This window comes from Ranitomeya variabilis, chromosome 4, assembly GCF_051348905.1.
Source record: "Ranitomeya variabilis isolate aRanVar5 chromosome 4, aRanVar5.hap1, whole genome shotgun sequence".
NCBI classification, from domain to species: Eukaryota; Metazoa; Chordata; class Amphibia; order Anura; family Dendrobatidae; genus Ranitomeya; species Ranitomeya variabilis.
The window spans coordinates 572,027,368-572,048,130 of record NC_135235.1 but is presented as its reverse complement, the minus strand read 5'-3'; the positions used below and the strand labels follow the sequence as shown (position 1 = coordinate 572,048,130).

Genomic DNA, 20,763 nt, shown 5'->3' with positions numbered 1-20,763 from the left:
GGAGGTGGCTTGTCAGTGCCTGCAGAGAGCCGTCAGTGTCAGATCGGCAATCTGACACTATACAGTGATGTCCCACCCTGGGACAATGCAAAAAAAAAAATATATATATAGAGAGAGAGAGAGAGATAAACACATATCTTTATGGAAATAAAAAAAAACAATAAATACATATATTTAGTATCGCCGCGTCCGTAATGACCCGACCTATAAACCTGTCCCACTAGTTAACCCCTTCAGTGAGCACGGTAAAAAAAAAAAAAGACACCAAAACAATGCTTTATTATCATACTGCCGAACAAAAAGTGGAATAAACATGCAATCAAAAAGACTGATGTAAATAAACATGTGACATATCTCTGTGATTTAAGGGCATGAAAATTCAAAGTTGTAAAATTTCAAAATTTTCTAAATTTTCACCAAATTTCCGTTTTTTTCACAAATAAACGCAGGTAATATCAAAGAAATTTTTACCACTAACGTGAAGTACAATATGTCACGAGAAAACAATGTCAGAATCACCGGGATCCATGGAAGCGTTCCCGAGTTATAACCTCATAAAGTGGTCAGAATTGTAAAAATTGGCCCGGTCATTAACGTGCAAACCACCCTTGGGGGTAAAGGGTAATCTGACAGCGGACACATGCTGTCCTATCTACAGACAGCAGGTATCAGGCACTGACTGCATGATTTCAGCCATGTATGTTTGACTCTGAAACGCTGCATCGTTTGAGTGACGGGTCTGTCCCTGCAGGTCCATGTAGGGGGAGACCTGCCAGGGGGACGCCCCTGTCACAATAGTCTCCTGTGCGGCTTGGTCCCTGGTGGCTCTTAAAGTATATTTTTTCTGTAACCAACAGCATTTCAGAGTTAGACATCCATGGCTGATATTATACAGCCAGTAACCTGATACATGCTCCTTGTGGATCGGGCAGCAGGTGTCAGCTGTCAGGTTCCCTTTAAAGACTCTAAGAGCTTTGTGAGGGGTCTGGGGGAGCAGTTTGCTTGTACATCAATAGACTTCACAGACCTCTATGGGAACCAGAACATGGGCGGATTGCAGCAGAGCGCTGCTCAGGAAGGTGAAGCAAAACGCATACTGCATACACTCAACCAGGATCTGGACAGCCTCCTGTCTGTAATATACCTAATGAATTCGCCCCACTAATCCCACAAATGGGGCCATATTTTGTTTAAAGAAAATATATTTAGGGCATTTAATGTGAAGGGGAAAACCCTTTTAAGAAACGTTGCCTAATTTTAACACTTTTTTTTTTCTTTTTCTCTAGGTAAAAAACATGGCATTACAGAAATTCACCCCGACGTGGTCGGTTATGTCTCTCATGCTACACAACAGCGGCTTCAGAACATTGTAGAGAAAATCTCAGAAACGGCTCAGCAAAAGAACATTTCTCATAAGGTGAATTGTTTAATAAAAATAGTTCTGAAATATGGGCGCAGTAGGGACCACGAGAATCTGTCCTGGAAGCAGTAGGGATCACAAGGATCTGTACTGGGAGCAGTAGGGACCACAAGGATCTGTACTGGGAGCAGTAGGGACCACAAGGATCTGTACTGGGAGCAGTAGGGACCACAAGGATCTGTACTGGGAGCAGTAGGGACCACAAGGATCTGTCCTGGGATTAATAGGGATCACAAGGATCTGTACTGGGAGCAGTAGAGACCACAAGGATCTGTCCTGGAAGCAGTAGGGATCACAAGGATCTGTCCTGGAAGCAGTAGGGATCACAAGGATCTGTACTGGGAGCAGTAGGGATCACAAGGATCTGTACTGGGAGCAGTAGAGACCACAAGGATCTGTCCTGGAAGCAGTAGGGATCACAAGGATCTGTCCTGGAAGCAGTAGGGATCACAAGGATCTGTACTGGGAGCAGTAGAGACCACAAGGATCTGTACTAGGAGCAGTAGAGACCACAAGGATCTGTCCTTGGTGCAGTAGGGACCACAAGGATCTGTCCTGGGATCAGTAGGGATCACAAGGACCAGTACTGGGAGCAGTAGAGACCACAAGGATCTGTACCAGGAGCAGTAGGGACCACAAGGATCTGTTCTGGGAGCAGTAGGGACCACAAGGATCTGTACTGTGAGCAGTGGGGGCCACAAGGATCTGTACTGGCTGGGGGCAGTGGGAACCACATGGATCTATACTAGGAGCAGTGTGAATCGCAAAGATCTGTACTGGGAGCAGTGGGGGGACCTCAAGGTTATCTGCAGTGGGGGCCACAAGGATCTACTGGGGGCAGTGGGGACCACGAGTCCCATCCATGTTAGGCCCAATTCTTTTATTAATGACCATGTGGATGGGATTGAGAGTAGTGTCAGACATTGCTGATGACACAAAACTTTGTAGAATGATAAAAACTGAATGTGGCAGTATAACATTACAGAACGATCTGTCTAAGTTGGCCGCACAGGCAAACACATGACAGGTGATGTTTAATGTTGATATATGTAATATGTGTATATTATATGTATACAGTGGGGCAAAAAAGTATTTAGTCATTCAGCAATAGTGCAAGTTCCACCACTTAAAAAGATGAGAGGCGTCTGTAATTTACATCATAGGTAGACCTCAACTATGGGAGACAAACTGAGAAAAAAAAATCCAGAAAATCACATTGTCTGTTTTTTTATCATTTTATTTGCATATTATGGTGGAAAATAAGTATTTGGTCAGAAACAAACAATCAAGATTTCTGGCTCACACAGTCCTGTAACTTCTTCTTTAAGAGTCTCCTCTTTCCTCCACTCATTACCTGTAGTAATGGCACCTGTTTAAACTTGTTATCAGTATAAAAATACACCTGTGCACACCCTCAAACAGTCTGACTCCAAACTCCACTATGGTGAAGACCAAAGAGCTGTCAAAGGACACCAGAAACAAAATTGTAGCCCTGCACCAGGCTGGGAAGACTGAATCTGCAATAGCCAACCAGCTTGGAGTGAAGAAATCAACAGTGGGAGCAATAATTTGAAAATGGAAGACATTCAAGACCACTGATAATCTCCCTCGATCTGGGGCTCCACGCAAAATCCCACCCCGTGGGGTCAGAATGATCACAAGAACGGTGAGCAAAAATCCCAGAACCACGCGGGGGGACCTAGTGAATGAACTGCAGAGAGCTGGGACCAATGTAACAAGGCCTACCATAAGTAACACACTACGCCACCATGGACTCAGATCCTGCAGTGCCAGACGTGTCCCACTGCTTAAGCCAGTACATGTCCGGGCCCGTCTGAAGTTTGCTAGAGAGCATTTGGATGATCCAGAGGAGTTTTGGGAGAATGTCCTATGGTCTGATGAAACCAAACTGGAACTGTTTGGTAGAAACACAACTTGTCGTGTTTGGAGGAAAAAGAATACTGAGTTGCATCCATCAAACACCATACCTACTGTAAAGCATGGTGGTGGAAACATCATGCTTTGGGGCTGTTTCTCTGCAAAGGGGCCAGGACGACTGATCCGGGTACATGAAAGAATGAATGGGGCCATGTATCGTGAGATTTTGAGTGCAAACCTCCTTCCATCAGCAAGGGCATTGAAGATGAAACGTGGCTGGATCTTTCAACATGACAATGATCCAAAGCACACCGCCAGGGCAACGAAGGAGTGGCTTCGTAAGAAGCATTTCAAGGTCCTGGAGTGGCCTAGCCAGTCTCCAGATCTCAACCCTATAGAAAACCTTTGGAGGGAGTTGAAAGTCCGTGTTGCCAAGCAAAAAGCCAAAAACATCACTGCTCTAGAGGAGATCTGCATGGAGGAATGGGCCAACATACCAACAACAGTGTGTGGCAACCTTGTGAAGACTTACAGAAAACGTTTGACCTCTGTCATTGCCAACAAAGGATATATTACAAAGTATTGAGATGAAATTTTGTTTCTGACCAAATACTTATTTTCCACCATAATATGCAAATAAAATGATAAAAAAACAGACAATGTGATTTTCTGTATTTTTTTTTCTCAGTTTGTCTCCCATAGTTGAGGTCTACCTATGATGTAAATTACAGACGCCTCTCATCTTTTTAAGTGGTGGAACTTGCACTATTGCTGACTGACTAAATACTTTTTTGCCCCACTGTATATAGTCAATAGAAAGGACTGGCACATGATTTATTCCTTCCTTACTAAGGAGAATGGTACATTCATTATGTGTAGAGCAAAGGTGATTCTGACATTGAAATAGGGAGGGGTTCTCTACAGTTAGAGCAGTCACACTGTGCAATGCCCTACTGTAAGAGGAAGTAATGGCAGACACTACATCAGTATTGTATAAAAAGCTGGATGACTTTCTAATAACCAACGGCATCCAATTACAGCTGTATAATAAAGTGTGACTAGGCCGAGAAGGGCCGAAATTGGGGTAAAAAGTGTGTTGTCTGTAGATGCTGTAGCTCCTGTAATGCAGAGCCTTGTATAAGCCATGGTTAATGAAAAGGCCCATGTGTTACTGTAGCCCATGGCTTACTAGCTCGGTATAGTAGACTTTTTTTTTCAGTCTCGCATTCTGTCTGCAGGATGACGACCGGTACGAGCAGTCAAGTGACGTTCGGACACAACTCAAGTTCTTCGAGCAGCTCGACCATATAGAGAAGCAGAGGAAGGATGAGCAGGAGCGGGAGATTCTCATGCGAGCAGCTAAGGTTTGTGTTCGCAGAAGGTACAAAAGTTGCTTGTGGTGGTGGAAAAGTCGAAGCCTGACCTGGGAACATTGCGGCCCGCAGGCCCCATAAGGCATTTTAGATGTTCCTGTCTGGCCTATGGACCTGGACATCCAAAGGGCTGGAAATGAAATGCAACTAAACAACATTTCAGTGGGCACCTGACATGCGTAGATGCGTAGAACTAATGCTTAGACACAGGTCAGGTGCCCACACAACGCTGGAGAATGAAGGGAAAGAAAGAAGAATTGTGAGCGAGTGCAGGAGCAAGACAATAAGGAGGAGATGGAAACCAAGAGGGATTGTGACCGAAACAAAGATGGAGACAAAGATCGTGACAGCGCTAGACACATAGGAGAAATTAAATCATAAATGTATCTTGATTGACTGCGATCCTTACTATGTTTATTACATTTAAAGCAGAATTACTGGAGTAGAAGGATTTTCTTCCTGCGTTTTTCTAAAAAGATTACATGTTAGCATATGCCCTAACGTAACGTATTGCAGTAGCAGATAGACAACACACTTTAGTTCTGCTCAATATGAAGTGATAAAATTATATAAATGAGAAAATAAATCGATTAATATCAATGTTTTATTACTTTTAATATATTTATTTTGATCTGAACTAAGTTTAGCCTTATTGGTTCAGCTCTTCACAACATTCATAGTGTCTCACATGGCCCCTCTAGAAAATGAATTGCCCACCCCTGGTTCTCACTGCCATATACCAAGAAATGATTGATTTAGTGGACTCGGAATGAGTAGAAATGAGAATTGCCAGTTTTGCATATTTCCGTATTCAGTGAAATCTCACTTTTACTTTTTTTTGCTTGCATAGTCACGATCACGGCAGGAAGATCCTGAACAGTTACGACTTAAACAGAAAGCCAAGGAGGTAGGACAAGTATCATGACTTTTTTTGTTTGTTCTTGTGATTACAGAAGTTCATTTTTTTAATAATTCTCTGTATCTTCCTTCCTTTATAGATGCAGCAGCAGGAACTGGCGCAAATGAGGCAGAGGGATGCAAATTTAACGGCGTTAGCAGCTATTGGTCCTCGAAAAAAGAGGAAAGTGGAATCACCGGGTCCTGGGTCAGGGTCAGAGGTAAGTAGGGATCACATAGTCCTTTACTGGAATTAGAATTTAGAGTTCAAGGAGTCAGTGATCAAGACATGGAAAAGTATTTAAACACCTGTTTGTGGGGTTTTAGTGGCATCATGACTGAGAAGTAAAATTTTCAACCAGCAGAGTTGGCTATTTTAAAGGGAATCTGACAGTAGGTTTTTGCTACCTCATCTGAGAGCAGCCTGATGTAGGCAAAGAGAATTTGAATCCAACTATGTATCACTTAGTTTACTGTGTGCAGCCATACTCATACAATCAGACTTTTTAGATTTAGCAATGAAGCAGAGCTGAGAAAGCTGCCCCCGCCCACACCAGGCTCTGCGCACAAATTCCATAGACAGTGAGCTGCCTATCACAGGAGGGGGCGTGTCAGGAGGCACATGACCAGCTAGTCACAGCAATGGTAAGCTCCTGGTGCTAAAATAATCATTGTAAGCAAGCAAAACCACTAAGGCTTCTTTCACACTTCAGTTGTTTGGCGTCAGTCTGCTCCGACATAGTGACGGATCGACGGATCCATCACAATTGTTGAGAAAACGGTTCTAACGGATCCGTTTTTTTGACGGATCCGTTACTTGGGGGTTGTCTGGGAAAAGTATCTACTTTTTGGAGCATTTGCAATTGAAAAAGCGGGTTGGGGCGACGGATCCGCCAAATAACGGTCGCGACGGATCCGTCGCCCATAGGCGCCCATTCTATGGAATGGCGGACGCGACGGATCCGTCGCGAACCGCCATTTCGGCGCAGACAAAAAACGTTATAATGTCCGTATATGTCTAGATGACGTCTGCCAAATTTCGACGGATCCATCACATGGCGGATGGAACGGACGACCATCCGCCACAATCCGTCGCTAATGCAAGTCTATGGGAAAATAGCGGATCCGCCAAAAAAAAATGGCGGATCCGCTATTTGATGAAAACGGCGGATTCAAACTGACGCCAAAAGACTGAAGTGTGAAAGAGGCCTATGCTTGATAAGAGAGGCATCCCTGAAATCTGTGTTTTAACCCCTACCTCATGCTGTCACCAGCTTACATGGCAAAAACCTGCTGAGAGATTCCCTTTAAGTTCTGTGCCATTCACATGGAGCAATGCAGTAATACGGAGCACAGTGGATGCTAGTTATACAGTGTGGAGGCAGATGGAACTATATAAATAGCTTCTGGCAGTGTGGGTGTTAATGGTCAGACCCCAAAAATCAGATATTGATTGCTTATTCTAAGGAGAAGTCATCAATATTATGATCGTGAAATCCAATTTAAGAGCTAAGACGATTGAACCCCGGTTGCCTGACTTGTTAGTTGAGATCTGAAGTTTACATGTGGATAAAGAGCAGAGTCTTGGTGTGTAGGTACCAATGGTGTCTCCCCAGTTGCACTGTCAATATACCTGTAAGAAAACAATAATAGAACATGTCTTGAGATAACACACATGTTTATTTCAGTACAGATATAAAATATGTAGACTCCAGTTAATAGTTAAAAAGGACCTGTTGCTTGCTCAAAAAATTGGGTTAAATACCTTGTAAAAATCCCTGAATTCCCCAGATTCTGCCACTCTTTTCTTTTTTGTGCTGCTTTTTTCTATTGCAGAGATATTCACATTTGTTTCCTTTGGAGCGCACTATGTGAAATCTCTGCTGGGCGTTTCTTCAGAGTCTTTTCTGTGTGGTGCGCTTTCCCAACTCCCTTCCAGATGCTGCCAATCATAGTGCGGTAGCATCTGAGACTGCTGTAACATCTGCTGAGATGTGATTGGCAGTATTTGTAAAAGAGGGGTGAAAGCGCATGCACCCAGAGAAGACTGAAGGAGCACCCAGCTGGACTGCAAGCAGAGATTTCACATATTGTGTTCCAGAAGCAAAAAATTTGAATATCTCTGCAATGGAGTGACGCAGCTTAATCCCTTCACGACATGGCCAGTTTCCGTTTTTTCGGCTTAGTTGTTCCTCCCGTTCTTCCTAGAGCCATAACTTTTTTTATTTTTCCAGCAATATTGCCTTACGAGGGCTTGTTTTTTTGCGGGACAAGTTGTACTTTTGAATCACACCATTAATTTTACCATACAGTATACTGGAAAACAGGAAGAAAATTTCAAGTGTAGAGAAATGTGCAACTGAACAATTTTTAGTTACGGTATTTTTTATTCTTTTAATTTACCATGTTCACTATATGGTAAAACCGATATGGCAATATGATTCCTCATGTCAGTACGAGTACACTGATACCAAGCCTGTATAGTTTATTTATTTAAGTGGTGAAAAACAAAATCTGAAATTTTGTATGAAAAAAACGTTTTTGCATTTGTTTCTGTTTTCCAAGACCGGGAGCGCTTTGACCTTTCAGGGGCTGGCTGAGGGCTTTTTTTTTCCCCTGAGCTGTCGCTTTAAATTATACAACTTTGGGGTAGAAACGATGTTTTGATCACTTTTTATTGCAATGTTGCAGCGACAAAAAAAAACCACAATGTAATTCTGCCTTTCAAATTCAGCACTTCTATGTATAGAGAAATCTCGATCTCAGTCTGTAATTACCGTCATGAGGGTCTGCTGCAGACCCCGGCTGTCATGATAATCCATTGGCGACCTCGGTCACGTGACTGGGGCACCAGGGTCAGGATTTGCAACTCTCTTTTGGCTGTTTTGGTGTTAAATCTTGCTGTCAGAGATTGAAAGCGGGATTTAATCTGTTAAGTCGCGGGTGTAGTTCTGCTCCACCTGCAGCTGGTAAAGCCACATGACGGCTGATTAAATCAGCTGTAATGCACAGGAAAAGATGCAGGCTCAGCACCGGAGCTTTCATCAAAGTTGGGGACGCATCGTATGACATAAATGTACTTCATATGTCGTGATGGGGTTGAAACTGTAATTTAATGGCAGAATCGGGGGGTGCTCAGGGATCTTTACAGGGTACTAACTCAATTTGTTTGAGCAAGTGACAGGTCACCGTTAAGACATTGCAACTGTGAGTAATTGCCTCCATACACGTATTAAAGGGAACCTGTCACCCCCCTCAGGCGTTTGTAACTAAAAGAGCCACCTTGTGCAGCACTAATGCAGCATTCTGACAAGGTGGCTCTTTTAGTTATGCTCCCTGCACACGCTGAAATAAACGCTTATAAAATGTGCCCCCTCATACCGTGAAATCGTCCCGGGGCGGGTCTTTCACCCCTAATCAGACGCAGCACAGCTGTCACTGCGGGCCTGTGCACGCCGGGCGCCGCCTCCTCTTGCTTCATTATCGTCCCCGGCGCCTGCGCTGTAAGTACAAAGGGCAGCGCAACTGCGCACGCCCGAAAAAAAAACTTAATGCGCAGGCGCCGGGGACGATAATGAAGCAAGAGGAGGCGGCGCCCACAGGCCCGGAGTGACGGCTGTGCTGTGTCTGATTAGGAAGGCAAGACCCGCCTCCCTGGCGATTTCAGGGTAAGAGGGGGCCCATTTTATAACTGATTATTTCAGCGTGTGCAGGCATCATAACTAAAAGAGTCACCTTGTCAGAGTGCTGCATTTGTGCTGCACAAGGTGGCTTTTAGTTACAAACGCCTGAGGGGGGTGACAGGTTCCCATTAAAGAAGCTCTCCCATCTATATTCTTCTTAATTAAATCTATGTACATGTGCATGCGTGTACTAATATACTCATCTAACACTGCTCTCTCCGGTGTCCAGCGCCGGAAGTTCTGGCACTTGCGGAAGCTGGAACCTTATATCTTTATTATATCACACTGATCCAACTGTGATGTAATAAAGTACGGTTACACCTACTGTGAGAGCCAGGACTTTTCTGATTTTGAACTATTTCTCCTCTTGGGGCCCCACCACTACAGTGATTGTTTTGAAATCCTGATTTAGTATTGGGTCACCGTCTAGGCTTTTCTTGTACAGTGGTGCTCTAGGCCGGTGATGGGTACCACTGTGCAGCAAAAACTGGTGAAGGGCATAGAATTAAATCACCATCTTCCTTCTCAAAATTAAGTCGGACCTACACTGATTACAGCTTTTTGGCATGTACTGTACTAGTAATATACTAGCACTTTTTAAAGGGACCTTGTCGGCCAAGAATGAGTGATCAAGTCAAGAACAGGCGCTCGGTGCTTCACAGCGGGGCCAATCTATCTATATAATCATCTAAGGGGTACTTCCGTCTGTTTGTCTGTCTGTAACGGAAATCCCGCGTCGCTGATTGGTCACGGCCGGCCGCAACCAATCAGCGACAGGTTTAGTCTGGCCGCGAATTGGCCCCTCCCTACTCTCCTCAAGTCAGTGCCCCCTCCCTACTCCCCTCCAGTCAGTGCCAGTGTGTCGCCCCATCCCGGACCAACTTTTTACTATTGATGTTGCCTATGCAGCATCAATAGTATTTTTAAAAAATAAAAAATTGTGCTATTCTCACCTTCCGCTGTCCACCGATGTGCGCGATGCTGCCGCCAGCTTCCATTCCCAGTGATGCATTGCGAAATTACCTAGATGACTTGGCGGTCTCGCGAGACCGCTAAGTCATCTGGATAATTTCGCAATGCATCACTGGGAACAGAAGCTGGCGGCAGCATTGCGCGAATCGGGACTGCATCGGTGGACGCCGGAGTATATAACTTTTTTATTTTCATTTTTTTTTTTTTTTAACAGGGATATGGTACCCACACTGCTATATACTACGTGAGCTGTGTTATATACTGAGTAGGCTGTGTTCTATACTGCGTGGGCTGTGTTATATATTATGTGAGCTGTGTTATATACTGAGTGGGCTGTGTTCTATACTGCGTGGGCTGTGTTATATATTACGTATGCTGTGTTATATACTACGTGGCCTGTGTTATATACTACGTGGCCTGTGTTATATACTACGTGGGCTTGTTATATACTACGTGGGCTGTGTTATATACTACGTGGCTGTGCTAAGCGCGACTTACATAGATACATACATACATACATACATACATATTCTAGAATACTCGATGCGTTAGAATCGGGCCACCATCTAGTCCTTTATACTTCACACCTGCTCGGTTTCCATCTATCTCCACCCTTCTCTGACTCTACGAAGAGAGAGCTGTCAATTAAAGAAGAGGGGGCGGAGAACAAGCAGGTGGGAAGGTGTATAGAAATAATTGGTCCCGCCAGGAAGCACTGAGAGGCAGGACTTAGTTTGAGCAGTCATTCTGTGCTGACAGAGACCCTTTAAGCTGGGAATACCCCATAAGCTGTGAAGTTTGTATTCTAACAGATAGGGGTCTGCCATGTTGTAACCACACTAACCAAGCGTGTCCTCCCGTCTCCGCAGGCATCGAGCACAAGTACAACGCCCACCAGCAGCTCGGGGGCAGGTGGCAGCAGACAGTTTACAAGACAAAGGATAACACGAGTCAATCTCAGGGACCTCATACTTTGTTTGGAAAACGAGCGAGAGACAAGCCATTCACTATTGCTATATAAAGCATTCCTTAAGTGAAAAAAAATACAGAAAAAAAAACTAAACAAAAATGGAAAAGATCAAGGTATTTTTGTTTTGTTTTTTTGCAAAGACGACACCCTCCACCTTTTTTTGCTGGGACTATTTTAGATTTTAATTTTTTTTTTTGCCTCCTACCCCAAAAGTGTTTTATGATATGGTAATCATTAAACCCACAAAATCCTTCCATAATTTAAAATTTTTTTATAACTGAAACCTCCGATTTCACAAATTGCACCGAGAACTGCATCAGATGGACGGACAACCCCCACGACGAGGAAAGCTGCCACCTGCAAAACAAGCCATATATGGAAAACATGTTCCTTTTTAATAAACGGATTCAACTTTTAAAAAAAATTTTTTTTAACCATTTCAACAAAGAATTGGAATTTCACCTTTTATTCTTCATTTAAACCATCTTTGCAGATGAGTTATTGAGAAATTCTGCCTTGCCATTTTTTTTTTGCGGATGGAAGACACCCTTACCTCTTCACCTCCTCTTACTCCTCCATTGCTTCCTTTTTCATATTTATTGGTTTTATCTGCTCGGACACCTCTACTGCCGTGGGATGCACAGACGACCAGAATCCTCTTCGCCTCTGAAATTTTAACAATCTACAGTTTTTTATGTTATTATTTTAATTTGTGTGTATTTCATCACCCTCCCCCTTTTTTTTGTTGTTGAAAAAATAAAACCGTCAATTTTAAAAAATAATTTTCCACAATAAAACTTTTTAAAAAAGTGTTTTTATCTGTAGGAAAAAAAAAAGAATTTTAAACTTTGGAAAAAAAAATAATAAAACAATGCAATGCTTTTTTTTGTTTGTAAAAAAATAAATGTACCCTGTGGGCAGTTGCAAAGATTATATGACAAAGGAAGGTAACATTTTATGACATAAATATATAAAATATATATATTTTACTTGCACTGTTTATTATTAATATTATTATTTTTTTTATTATTTCTTTTATGTTGAGCGCTTCACCCTGCCTCTACCAGAGAAATCTGTGTTTTAGCTGCACAGTAAGGGTTAAATTAAACTTTTTTTTTTTTTTTTTAAGTTCTGTGACACACGTGGTGAAGTCTATACATGGCTTGCTGTATTTTTTTTTAGTAGTTACTGTAGATAATATTGGCACATGATGGGGGGGAGGGTAATATAACACAAATTCTCCCGTTTTACCACAAATGAATATGTAGAATCCATAATTATTTTATTAATAACAGTATGCAAGCTTTGGAGACAAGCTTTCTGTCGCCACTGCAATAGCCCCGTCTTTGTACCTATTTTTTTATTGCAAAAAAAAAATAAATATATACTAATTGGTTCTTTCTATTTTCAGAGGTTACTGTATTAAACTGTCGATTGGTAATACTTTTCTGAGTGTAAATAGTCTGGCTTTGTGTGTGTCCCCTTATTACAGAACTCTCTGCCTTGTTCACAGAACTCTGATCAGTATTTGTACCTGACCGCTGTTACATCACGTCGTCTCTCTCTCCCCCCGCCTGCCGATCTTGTCTTTCCATTTTGTTTTCTTGTACATTTTGCACAGTTACTTGTTCATATGTAAATATATTACTTTCAAAAAAATGAAGTTTTTAATTGCTATTGTTTTATATAGGATTGAAAGAAAATTAACTCCTTTATTAAAAACGAATTTATCTGTACCCACGTCTCATGTGCATCAGTTATTACATCACATCGTACAAATGAAGCTGCAGACTTCCAGGGGAATGTTTTGAGAAAAAAAAATGTACCCCCCACCCCCAAATAAAAATGAATTGAGTAACCATAAGGATATGTTTACACAGCGTCTTTTGGAAAGAGGCCCATAAAATGGACATAATGCACAGCAATATCATAACCATATTGCTGTGCACAGGTTTCATCTTTTTAGTAAACCTTGCAAAAGTAAAAGAAGTGATGCGCACCTTCTTGGGACTTGAAAGTATAAAGTAAGAGGGGCAAGAACAAGAACAAACCCACTGGAAAAGCCGCCTTAGGAAATCGACCTCTTGCGTTTTCTTGAGGAAGACTTTCCTGGGTGGAATCTGTGGCTGAGCCTGGCTCTAAAAACCGTCTTGTGCACATACCCTAAGGCTGCACTTGCACATCTGTATTAAATGGTCCATGGTCAGATCACAATACCCAGTTACCCATTTCGTCCGTGGGTCTCCGGGCCTGAATGAAGAGCCTCATAGACTTATATGAGGATTTCAGTTCAGATTGGGTATTGTGGTCTGAACAGGAACCGTTTATTACAGACATGTGACTTCAGTCCTACCCATGTTGATTATATTATTGATCTTGTGGCCAAAAATATAAAGGAATTGTATTCTAGGCAGTCCCCTAATATACCGCATTTTTCAGACTATAGGACACGCCTTACTCAAGGAATTGTATTCTAGGCAGTCCCCTAATATACCGCATTTTCAGACTATAGGACGCACCTTACTCAAGGAATTGTATTCTAGGCAGTCCCCTAATATACCGCATTTTTCAGACTATAGGACGCACCTTACTATAAGACGCACCCCAGGTTAATAGAGCAGAAAATAGGACAAACATGTTTCCCTCTAGTTAAAAATGTCCCAGAGGTGTAAAAAAGTAGAGACATCAATACCATTAATTTTAATGCATACGGGTAAAATAGAGATGTTTCCTTGTAGCTTGTGTATTATACACATATAGCTTTACAATACGCACATTATGTGCACTTTCTGCAGTGCACACATATAAACAAAACTGCTGTATACACACACAATTCTGGCGCATAGGCATGCACACAGCTCTGCATACATACATGTACACATAGCTTTGCTTCATATATGCATACATTACCACACTTTGAAGTTGCTTCCAGGCATTTGATTAACCACATGACCTGAAAGATCCTTCAGTTTCTTGGCCGCTGGGCAGGTGCCACTAAGCTTTTCTCTCCTGTTGTGCAGCGGTCACACAGATCAGTACTGGGCAGGAGGAGATAGAACTGTCCTCTCCGCGTTCAGGAAGGACCCTGTGACAGCATTTTCCTCAATCACAGTAAGCTGCTTCCGGACTAAAAGACAGATAGAAGATTTTTTTTTTCTTTTTAAAAAGTGCATCTTAGAGTAAGTTCACACAGGGCATTTTTGCTACATTTTTATGCTAATTTTCAACTGTTTACAGTACCATCAAAGCCTATGAGATTTTGTGCTTTGCAGCGTTTTTTCGATATAGAGCGTGTCACTTCTTTCAGTATTTTTCCAGCATTTTTTCAGCATTTTCCACCCATTGACTTGAATGGATGGTGAAAAAATGCTGCAAATACGCAAGGTTGACTTTTCTTACAGCACATTTGCTGCAGAAAAGTCAAGGACAGCCGGATGTAATGTCACACTTGGCTCTGCTACATCTAAATGACAGGCTGCATGATGCGTCCATGTAGCCTGTCATCCAGCAGAGCGGACCCGATCCCCAGTCTTATGCATGACAGCGCCGCAAATACCGCTTCTGATCGGCGAGGAAATCCTCCCCACTGGTCAGAGAGCTGCGGCTCCCCGCTGTCAGAAGACAGGGAGCGCTCAGCTGTGATCGGAGGTGTAAACTTCACCTCCGATCACTGGTGTAAGCTGATGGGACTACTGATCCCATCATCTGACACCTACAGCCGCTAATTACAGTGAAAGCAGGAGCGGCGGATGGGAGTTTTCATCTGCCGCTCCTGCGCTATGAATAAATAAATTTAAAAAAAAGCGTGGCGTGGGTTCCCCTCTAATTTTGATAACCAGCCTGACAAAACTCACAGCTGGGGTCAGCAACCCCCAGCTGTCAGCTTCAGCAAGGCTTGTTATCAAGAATAGAGGGGTCTTCACGCTTTTTAAAAAAAAAAAAACGGCATGGGGTCCCCCCCATTTTTGACAACCAGCCTTGCTAAAGTTTACAGCTGGGGCTGGTATTTTCAGACTGGTAAGGGGCCATTGATATAGGCGCCCCCCCCAGCCTAAAAGTAGCAGCCCGCAGCTGCCCAGAAAAGGCACATCTGTTAGATGCGCCAATTCTGGCACTTTGCCCAACTCTTCCCACAAGCCCTGTAGCGGTGGCAAGCAGGGTAATGAGGGGTTAATGTCACCTTCCTATTGTAAGGTGACATTAAGCCGACTTAGTAATGGAGATGCGTCAATAAGACTCCTATCCATTACTAATCCTGTAGCAGTTAAAGGGTTAAATAAATACATGCAGAAAAAAGTCTTAATGAAATAAAACACAGTTTTGACCATCTTTTTATTGTTCTGTCATTCCAAAGCGAAGCCATCGATCTTCTGAAATAAAAATATAATAATAAGCCAGCAGTATACTCCCTAATCCGTCGTAGTCTGATATATCGAATGTCCCACGCAGTATCTGGGGGTGATAAAGCTTACAACCAGGAGCGCTGCTAATGCGACCACTCCCGGCTGTAAGTACTGGGGAATGAATGAGACGGAACGGACGCCGGCTCAGTAACTAGCGGTGATGTCACCGAGCCTGCGCTCCCTCACAGCCTGACCTGAAGCTACCTCTGCACCGTGGGAAAATGCCGGGGAAGAGGAAACCGCAGGTAATGTATCTATTCTATCAATCTGTCTATTCTATCTATTTTATCAATCTATTCTATCTACAGGAAGTTGTTTTTTTTCTTTGTGTGCAATCAACTTTATTGGCATGCACAAAGAGAAAAAAAAAACGCATGAAAAAAGTACCAAAACCGTGGCAAAAACACACCTAAACCTGTGTTTTTGCTGCAGCTTCTTTCCTGCCAAGATGATCATGTTTTGCTGCAGAAAAAAACGCCCTGTGTGAACTTACCCTTATAGTCTAAAAAAAATCCAGTCTTTCTAGTAGCTGAAAAGCTTTTTTACTTGCAGCAGTGCTGATGGGGAGTTTTGATGCTTCTTTGCGCTGATCTAAAAGCCCTATGGAAGCTCTAGTTTACCTTTGCTTCATCAGTGCATGGTCCTGAGCTATATTGGCCTGTCAGAGCCTGTTATGTACGGGGAACCTGTCAGTAGGATGAACCTTCCGAAGCCATCTCTATGGGCTTTTAGATCAGAGGAAGCTGAATAAAATGACATCTTGATATCTGCAATCCAATGTCTTATTCCAGAGATATCCATGTATTTCTTAATATGTAAATTATCTGTTCAGGGCCGGACACTGATCTGGATGAGAATCTCCCTCCAGTGCTTATTTTAAATATATGGGGGTGCTGCAAGTGTGAGACATGTAAGGACTTATCTCACTGTAGAGCTATGTGAGTAAGGCTAAGTGCACACGTTAAGTATTTTTCGCGTTTTTTTCGCGTTTTTTCGCTATAAAAACGTGATAAAAACGCGAAAAAAACGCTTACATATGCCTCCCATTATTTTAAGTGTATTCCGCATTTTTTGTGCAAATGTAGCCTTTTTTTCCGCGAAAAAATCGCATCGCAGAAAAAAAAGCAACATGTTCATTAAAATGCGGAATTGCAGGGGATTCCGCACACCTAGGGGTCCATTGATCTGCTTACTTCCCGCACGGGGCTGTGCCCACCATGCGGGAAGTAAGCAGATTATGTGCGGTTGGTACCCAGGGTGGAGGAGAGGAGACTCTCCACGCACTGGGCACCATATAAGTGGTCAAAAAATAAGAATTAAAATAAAAAATAGCGATATACTCACCCTCGATGTCTTCCCGCCTCTCTGCACGCTGTCGCTTCGGTTCCTGTAGCTGATGTGCGGCGAAGGACCTTGCCGATGACGTCACTGTCCTGTGATTGGTCGTGAGCAGTCATGTGACCGCTCACGTGACCGTGACGTCACGGAAGGTCCTGTGCGCACAGACCAGCTATAGGAAGACGAACGGAGGCCGCTGATGAGATGTCTGGGTGAGTATAAGCATTTTTTTTATTTTTTTTATTATTTTTAAACATTCTATCTTTTACTATAGATGCTGCATAAGCTGCATCTATAGTAACAAGTTGGTCACACTTGTCAAACGCTATGTTTGACAAGTGTGACCAACTTGTCAGTCAGTTTTCCAAGCGATGCTACAGATCGCTTGGAAAACTTTAGCATTCTGCAAGCTAATTACGCTTGCAGAATGCTAAAAAAACGCGAAAAAAACGGAAAAAAAAGCAAAAAAAAAATATGCGGATTTCTTGCAGAAAATTTCCGGTTTTCTTCAGGAAATTTCTGCAAGAAATCCGCAACGTGTGCACATACCCTAAGGCTAAGTGCACACGTCGCAGAATTTCCGCGGCAATTCTGCAACTCCTGCCGCGGGTCTATAGCATCGCTTGGAAAACTGATTGACAGGTTGGTCACACTGGTCAAACAGTGTTTGACAAGTGTGACCAACTTTTTAGTATTGATGCTGCCTATGCAGCATCAATAGTAAAAGATACAATGTTAAAAATAATAAAAAAATGGTTATTCTCACCTTCCGAAGGCAACCGATTTCCTCAGAGGCTTCCGTTCCTACAGATGCTTTGTGTGCAGGACCTGCGATGACGTCACGGTCACGTGACCGAGACGTCATCACAGGTCCTTCACACAAAGCATCCATGGAAACGGAAGCGGCCGTGTGCACCGCTGAGAGGCAGGAAGACTCCGGGGCCATCAGAAGGTGAGTATATCACTATTTTTTATTTTCATTCTTTTTTTTAACAATTATATGGTGCCCAGTCCGTGGAGGAAAGTCTCCTCTCCTCCACCCTGGGTACCAACCGCACATGATCTGCTTACTTCCCGCATGGTGGGCATAGCCCCATGCGGGAAATAAGCAGATCAATGCATTCCTAGGTGTGCGGAATCCCCGCTATTCCGCAAATTTATTGAACATGCTGCGTTTTTTTCTGGAATGCGATTCCGCTCAGGAAAACAACGCAGCATGTGCACAAAAAATGCGGATTGCATTCTATTAAATAGGATGCTTAATGTGAGCGTTTTTTTCATGGTTTTATAGCGTTTTTATAGCGAAAAAAACGCGAAAAATCTGCTACGTGTGCACACAGCCTAAAACTGGCACATCTGCAGGTTCTTCTCAGCTTCCATCTATCAGGCAGACAGGGGTGCAATACAGAAGAACTTTGAGAGCTGCAGCAAATGTGTTTGTAAGGAGGCAAAATTCAGCTCTCCTGTTTTGTGTAAGTTACATGTCTCACACTGGAACTCTAGTGCCACCTGTTGGAAGTAGCAATCCTAAAAGTCAATGTCGACCCTTTAACAAGCCTTGTCACATGACTTAGGATAAAAGCCAAACCAGAATCTCAATTTGCAGACACTGTGTTTCGGGGTACTACCCCTCGTCAGTGAAAAGTGTGGGATCCATTTTGGCTGTGTGAGAGGCGTCTGACCGGGATCCAAGAAGTATCGTTTCTCCTTGGGTAGAGTGACATTTTAAGCATGTCGAGATGAGGAGACTCACACAACCAAACCGGATCTCACACTTTGCACTGATGAGGGGCAGTACCCCGAAACAGTGTCTGCAAATTGAGATTCTGGTCTGGCTTTTATCCCAAGTCATGTGACACGGCTCGTTAAAGGGTCGACATTGACTGTTAGGATTGCTACTTCCAATAGGTGGCACTAGAGTTCTAGCCCTCTTCCTCTCTGAAGAGACAATTTGCATATTTCCCAGAGGAGCATCTACGCTTTAAGTCACCTCATCTCAGCATGCTTAACATGTCTCTCTGCAAGGAGAAACCATACTTCATGGATACCGGTCAAACGCCTCTCCCCTTTTCTTTGATAGACAGCTCTGGCTTCATAGGGACAGAGAAGGGCGGAGATGGATGGAGATGGGCGGTGCACCCTTACTTGGTTTCAACAGTCATTCTGTGCTGACAGTCCCTTTTAACCCCTTTCGGAATAGTACGTCTGATGGCAGAACCCCCGTTTTGATGTGGGGGTTGATTACCAGCTGGTGCAGTAGATTGTAAGAAAACCAACAGACTCGGCATTCATGATCTGCATGTTTCGAAATCTGTGTATTAGAATAATTAATTTAAAGGGGGTGTTCAAAATAATAACAGTGTGGAGTTCAATTAGTGAGGTGGTCAATCATTCTGTGAAGAAACAGATGTGAATCAGGTGGCCCTTATTTAATGGGGAAGCCAGGACATGTGCATGCATTTCTCCTTGAAAGCCTGAGAAATATGGGTCGTTCGAGACCTTGTTCAGAAGAACAGCGTACTTTGATTAAAAACTTGATTGGAGAGGGTAAAACTTATAAAGAAGTGCAGACAATGATCGGCTGTTCAGCTAAAATGATCTCCAATGCTTTAAAATGGAAAGCCAAACCAGAGTGACCTGGAAGAAAATGGAAGACTGCCATTCTAATGGATGGAAGAATAGCCAGAATGGTAAAAGGCTGAACAAATTATCCAGGATGATCAAAGACCGTCTCAAATTACCTGTAAGTAATCTCTTAGCAAAAAGTCCACGTAAAGTCCCACTTTTTAACCCCTTCCTGACCTGTGACACAGCATATGCGTCATGAAAGTGGGTGCCAATCCGACCTGTGACGCATATGCTGTGTCACAGAATGATCGCGCTCCTGCAGGTTCGGGTGAAAGGGTTAGGGTGCTTTCACACTAGCATCGTACGACGCACGTCGCAATGCGTCGTTTTGGAGAAAAAACGCGTCCTGCAAAATTGCCTGCAAGATGTTTTTTTGCTCCATACACTTGCATTAGCGACGCATTGCTACGGATTGCCACACGTTGCATCCGTCGTGCGATGGATGCGTCGTGTTGTGGCGGACCGTCGGCACAAAAAAACATTACATGTAACGTTTTTTGTGCGTTGTGTCTGCCATTTCCGACCGCGCATGCGCGGCCGGAACTCCGCCCCGCCTCCCCGGACATCACAATGGGGCAGCGGATGCGTTGTAAAACTGCATCCGCTGTCCCTGTTGTGTTTTTTTTTTCACAGTATGGGTCGGTACGTCTGCACGTCGCATTGCGACGTGCGTCGTACGACGCTAGTGTGAAAGTAGCCTAAACTGTAATTTCACCCGACCTGCAGGGACAGGAGGAGTGGTACTTGAGCCCAGGGGGGGGGGTGGCTTCATCCCCCCATTGCTACGATCACTCTGATTGGCTGTTGAAAGTGACATTTCATTTTCAATCAGAGCAATCGTAATATTTCACCAATGAAAATTGGTGAAATATTACAATCCAGCCATGGAAGATGCTGCAATATCATCCGCCATTGCTGGAGACCATGATCTGCCCCTGCCACCGATCTCCTCCCCTCTGTCCTCCGTCCTGTCCTCCGCTCCCCTCCGTCCTCCTGTCCGCCCCCCCCTTTGCTCCGATCCCACCCCCCCGTACTTACCGATCTCCGGTGTCCCTCCCGGTGTCCGTCCGTCTCCTCCATGGGCACTGCCATCTTCCAAAATCTTACAGGTACATTTTGATCGCTGTGATAGGTTCTATCACAGTGATCAAAATTAAAAAAATAATAACCCCCCCTTTATCACCCCCATAGGTAGGGACAA

The 20,763-nt window shown here is 43.5% G+C and overlaps 1 protein-coding gene across 2 annotated transcripts in view; it reads left to right on the top strand.

Moving 5' to 3' along the window:
* The window catches only part of TAF4 (TATA-box binding protein associated factor 4), a 71,242-nt gene extending 58,313 nt beyond the window's left edge, over positions 1-12,929 (top strand). For both annotated transcript variants that reach the window (XM_077252853.1, XM_077252852.1), the window contains 5 exons: positions 1,287-1,417; positions 4,537-4,662; positions 5,522-5,578; positions 5,670-5,789; positions 11,093-12,929. In XM_077252853.1, coding sequence (XP_077108968.1) covers positions 1,287-1,417; positions 4,537-4,662; positions 5,522-5,578; positions 5,670-5,789; positions 11,093-11,260 — 602 coding nt within the window. In that variant the 3' untranslated portion in view covers positions 11,261-12,929. The remainder of the gene's footprint in view (positions 1-1,286; positions 1,418-4,536; positions 4,663-5,521; positions 5,579-5,669; positions 5,790-11,092) is intronic.
* The last annotated feature ends 7,834 nt before the right edge of the window (positions 12,930-20,763 follow it).